The 5,222-nt window shown below is 51.4% G+C and overlaps 1 protein-coding gene across 1 annotated transcript; it reads left to right on the forward strand.

Moving 5' to 3' along the window:
• The first annotated feature begins 66 nt into the window (after window positions 1-66).
• LOC113222883 (diphthine methyltransferase-like) lies at window positions 67-1,942 on the forward strand. The gene is made up of 3 exons (XM_026452457.2): window positions 67-809; window positions 960-1,025; window positions 1,272-1,942. Exons 1-3 carry the CDS (start codon window positions 718-720, stop codon window positions 1,573-1,575), a joined length of 462 nt encoding a protein of 153 aa, XP_026308242.1. The 5' UTR covers window positions 67-717; the 3' UTR covers window positions 1,576-1,942.
• The last annotated feature ends 3,280 nt before the right edge of the window (window positions 1,943-5,222 follow it).

Here is a 5,222-nt window from a genome sequence, read left to right on the forward strand (position 1 = left end):
TGGATGGATGGAAGGTGGGTGGATAGTGGGAGCTGGATGATGTGGGGTGGGTGACGTGGTCGGGCCTAGACGTTTTCCTTCTGCTCTTCACTCTCCCTGTGGGGAGCTTCCCTTCCTTCAGGCGCCACCATTCACCCCGTGTCTGTGTTGCTTTTCTTTGAAGATTGGTTGTGGTTCAGTGCACCAGCTCCTCTGTTCTCCCACCCTTTTATTTCCCCTGAACAAATGCTTTAAGATGACAGAGGGCATCTTTCTATCAGGTGCACGGTGTGGAGTCCTCGTGCGTGCTGCCTCCTGTGTGCAGTTTCTGTTCAGGGCTTTGATCTTGCAACTCTCGTTCTTAGAAGCCAGGGCTTTAATCCCTGGAGCTCTTAGCAAAGGTAGTTGAGCCCCTGGGGCCTGGTAACAGCCCCTGTGAACAATGGTCCCCTGTGAACAATGGTCGCCAGCACCTGATGGCCTTCAGGGCCCCTTCAGTTTCCATTTCCTCCCTTCTGTTCCTGCAGGCAGAGACCGTCTGTCTTTCCCCTGCTGCTTGCAATCTGTAGAGAGTCAAGGCACAGCAGTGACATTCCTGGGGGTTGTTTCTGGGACCTTCTGTTGAGGTGGCAACCTAAGACCCCCACTCCCCAGCAAAGTCACCCAGGGGAACTTCCCACAGACATCAACGGCCTCAGCCTCACTGAGAATGGTCACTTCCTCTCATTGGTGGTGTTGATGCTTCTCTGTCTCCACACAGGGGGTGACGATGGCCTTCTGAGGGGCTGGGACACCAGGGTACCCGGCAAATTCCTCTTCACCAGCAAAAGGTAACTGCCCAAGAGCCAGCACTCGGTGCTCACACCAGCCCTCCCGCTCCCTAGGTCACCGGCCCTCCCACTCCCTGGGTCACCGGCCCTCCCTTTCCCTGGGTGCGTCCATGTCCTGGGCACTGGTTCAGGCACTGCCTCTGCTTGCAGACACACCATGGGCGTGTGCAGCATCCAGAGCAGCCCCCACTGGGAGCACATCCTGGCCACAGGAAGGTGAGTCCCTGGGAGGCTCTCAGGCCCTTCTCGTCTCTTTCGCTGCCTTTCTTCCCGGCACCATTGCAGCATTTCGTCTGCCAGTGCTTCGCCAGAGTGTAGGTATAGGGGTTTGGGAAAGGGGACTTTGTCCTTGAGGGATGCGTGGGACAGGTCTCCGGGAGACGTTCTCTGCCCCCCAGGGACCTTGTGGAACAGATGAGCCTGGGCTTTCCTTGCATGCCCTCCGTGTTTGGTTGATTTCAGCTATGATGAGCACATCCTACTGTGGGACACACGGAACATGAAGCAGCCGTTGGCAGACACGCCCGTGCAGGGTGGGATATGGAGAATCAAGTGGCACCCGTTCCACCACCACCTGCTCCTGGCCGCCTGTATGCACAGTGGCTTTAAGATCCTCAACTGCCAAAAAGCAATGGGTGAGTGGGGACCCATGGCTGCTGGGCCTCAGGGCGGGGCACCAGTTCCCTGCACCCTCGCTCTGCTGCGCTCTTCCCTCAGCTTTTACACACTCCCAGGGTTGCACCCTAGACTTGGTCGTGATCCGTAACCATCCCAGCTCCAGAATCTCTGCTTTCTAACCACAGTTTTCCCTGGTTTCCCAGCTCCATCAGTCCAGTGCCTCCTGCATTTCAGCAGACTCTGATCCCACTGGGACCTCTGGTCTGGAGGCTTGGCCACCGTCACTCCCATAACCATCCTTGTCTGTGCTCTCCCTTGCTCCTCCTGCTTGAGGTCAGCTGGGACTGTGGTCTGCTGCCCCTGTGAGCTCACACTCCATTCCCTTCATCCCTTTCTCACACTTTGAGCAGAATCCAGTGTTGTTTTGTTGGGAACATGCACCTCTGCTTCTGGCTGAGCCAGAGAGCGTGGCTGGAACCAGCTATCCACGTTGTGTTCCAGTAGCTCCCTGGGGATCCTGGTATTCTGTCGTTTCTCCAATTTTTTTTTATTTTAACAGCAATTCCTCTGTCGCCCAGGCTGGAGTGCAGTGGCCGGATCTCAGCTCACTGCAAGCTCCGCCTCCCGGGTTTACGCCATTCTCCTGCCTCAGCCTCCTGAGTAGCTGGGACTACAGGCGCCCGCCACCTCGCCCGGCTAGTTTTTTGTATTTTTAGTAGAGATGGGGTTTCACCGTGTTAGCCAGGATGGTCTCGAACTCCTGACCTCGTGATCCACCCGTCTCGGCCTCCCAAAGTGCTGGGATTACAGGCTTGAGCCACCGTGCCCGGCCATCTGTAGTTTCTCTAGGCAGTAATCCCCCACCGTCAGAACTGGTTCACATTTTCTTCTCTCTCCTCCAATCTCCAGGACCTCCTCTTCCCTCCTGACTCTCAGCTCATGATCTCTCTTCTTTTGCTCTTTCCTCTCCCCTCACTCCAAAAATGAGCAATCACAAAACCACCTCATCTTCCCACCATGAAGCCCACCAGCCTCTTGGGCCATCCACATGCTCTCTGCACTCTGCAGCAGTGGGTGAGCCGCACCTGTTCCCAACGCCAGTTCCTTCTCTGCACTGGACTGTACTCAAGGACTTGATTGACTTGATTTCCGCATGGTACTCTTCTTTTTTTTGAGATGGAGTCTGGCTCTGTCACCCGTGCTGGAGTTCAGTGGCGCGATCTCGGCTCACCACAACCTTCGCCTCCCAGGTTCAAGCGATTTCCCTGCCTCGGCCTCCCGAGTAGCTGGGATTACAGGCGCCCACCACCACGCCCAGCTAATTTTTGTATTTTTAGTAGAAATGCGGGGTTCACCATGTTGATCAGGCTGGTCTGGAACTCCTGACTTTGTGATCCACCCAGTTTGGCCTCCCAAAGTGCCAGGATTACAGGCGTGAGCCACTGCGCCTGGCCCGTATTCCTCTGTTTTCTGCATCTTTAGTTTCTCCATCTCTTCTGTATTGTTTCTGTTAGTTCTGTGAATGTGCTTCATATTTCTCATCGTTTTTTGTTTTGTTTTGTTTTGAGATGGGGTCTTGCTCTGTGACCCAGGCTGGAGTGTGGTGGTGTGATTGTAGCTCACTGCCTCCTCAACCTCCTGGGCTCAAACCATCCTCCTACCCCAGCTTCCCGAGTAGTTGGGACCCCAGTGCGAAGCCATAGTATTTCTTGTATTAAAACAATTTGAGATCTCTTTTTTTTTGTTTGTTTTGAGATGGAGTCTTGCTGTCACCCAGGATGGCGTACAGTGGTGTGATCTCAGCTCACTGCAACCTCTGCTTCCTGGCTTCAAGCAATTCTCCTGCCTCAGCCTCCTGAGTAGCTGGGATTACAGGCGCCTGCCACCACGCCTGGCTAATTTTTGTATTTTTAGTAGAGATGGGGTTTCGCCACATTGGTCAGGCTAGTCTTGAACTCCTGACCTCAGGTGATCTGCCAGTCTCAGCCTCCCAAAGTACAGGCATGAGCCACTGCGCCCGGTCCCTGGGCTCAAACCATCCTTCCACTTCAGCCTCCCGAGTAGCTGGGACCACCATGCCCAGCCATAATATTTCTCGTCTTAAAACAATTAAAGGTCTTTTTTCTTCATTAATGGTGATACATTTTCCTCTGAGCACTGCTTTTGCTGCAACCCATACATTTTGCTATGTTGTATTTGTATTTTCATTCATCTCAAGGTACTTACTTTCTAATTTCCCGTGTGAGTTTTTTCTTTGACCATTGGTTATTTATGAGTGTGTTGTTTAATTTACATGTTTTTAAGTGCCCACGTTTCTTTCTGTTACCAGTTGCTAATGTTATTCCATTGTGCATTCCTGTTGAATTTACTGAGACTTGTTTTGTGGCCTAGAATGTGGTCTCTCCTGGGGAGTGCCCCTGTAGGTGCCTGTGAGGTCTCGGCTTTATAATGTTGTTCAGATCTTCTGGTTCCTTACTGATCTCCTGTCTGGGCAATATTGAAAGTGGGCTAGTGGCCGGGCGCGGTGGCTCATGCCTGTAATCTCAGCACTTGGGGAGGCCTAGGTGGGCAGATCACGAGGTCAGGAGATCGAGACCATCCTGGCTAACATGGTGAAACCCCGTCTCTGCTAAAAATACAAAAAAATTAGCTGGCATGGTGGTGGGCGGAGGTTGCATTGAGCCAAGATCGCACCACTGCATTCCAGCCTGGGTGAAAGAGCAAGACTCTGTCTCAAAAAAAAAAAAAAAAAATTAGCCGGGTGTGGTGGCGGCGCCTGTAGTCCCAACCACTTGAGAGGCTGAGGCAGGAGAATGGCGTGAACCCAGGAGGTGGAGGTTGCAGTGAGCCGAGATCGCACCACTGCACTCCAGCCTGGGCGACAGAGCGAGACTCCATCTCAAAAAAAAAAAAGAAACTGGGCTATTGTTACCTCCAACTCTAACTGTAGAATTATGTATTTCTGGCCTCGTTTCCATCAGTTTTTACTTCACATATTTTGGGGATCTCTTTTATGTATGTTTATAATTCTGGTATCTTCCAGATGCGGTGACCCTTTTATCAATCTAAAGTGTCTGTCTTTCAATCTAGTAACATTTTTTGGTTTAAAGTTTTGTCTGGCATCGGTAAAGTCACTTCAGTGTGGCGTGATGCATCTTTTTCATTCTCTTTCAGTTCATGCCTCTGAGTCTGAGGGGAGTCTTCGGTATGGGGTCGTACTTTGGTTTTTTTTTTTTTTTTTGAGTGCAGTCACTCTGTCGCTCAGGCTGGAGTGCAGTGGCTGGATCTCAGCTCACTGCAAGCTCCGCCTCCCAGGTTCACGCCATTCTCCTGCTTCAGCCTCCTGAGTAGCTGGGACTACAGGCGCCCGCTGCCACGCTGGCTAATTTTTTTATTTTTAGTAGAGACGGGGTTTCACCATCTTGGCCAGGGGTCGTGCATTTTTGCCAGGGAACCTGTGAAAGTGGTGCTGTGCCCTCCTTAGTTCCTCACATCAAGGGCCTGTGATGCCCCTTTGTCCCATTTTTGTGAAATTTGGTCACTTTGTGAAGGTGATGTTTGCCCCGATCCCTTCACTGAAGAGATACTATTTTCCTCTTTGTAATTAATCCGTAATCTGTGGTGAGAATCTTTGAACATGTGTCACTAATTCCCTTATCAGACTTTTACCTAATTTAGAGGCAATTGTTGCCTGAATAAATTATGATAATGGCAAAATGGTGATTTTCTTCTTTTTTTTTTTTTTTGAGACAGAATCTTGCTCTGTCACCCAGGCTGGAGTGCAGTGGCACAATC

This window comes from Piliocolobus tephrosceles, unplaced genomic scaffold (assembly GCF_002776525.5).
Source record: "Piliocolobus tephrosceles isolate RC106 unplaced genomic scaffold, ASM277652v3 unscaffolded_35922, whole genome shotgun sequence".
In the NCBI taxonomy this organism is placed as follows: domain Eukaryota; kingdom Metazoa; phylum Chordata; class Mammalia; order Primates; family Cercopithecidae; genus Piliocolobus; species Piliocolobus tephrosceles.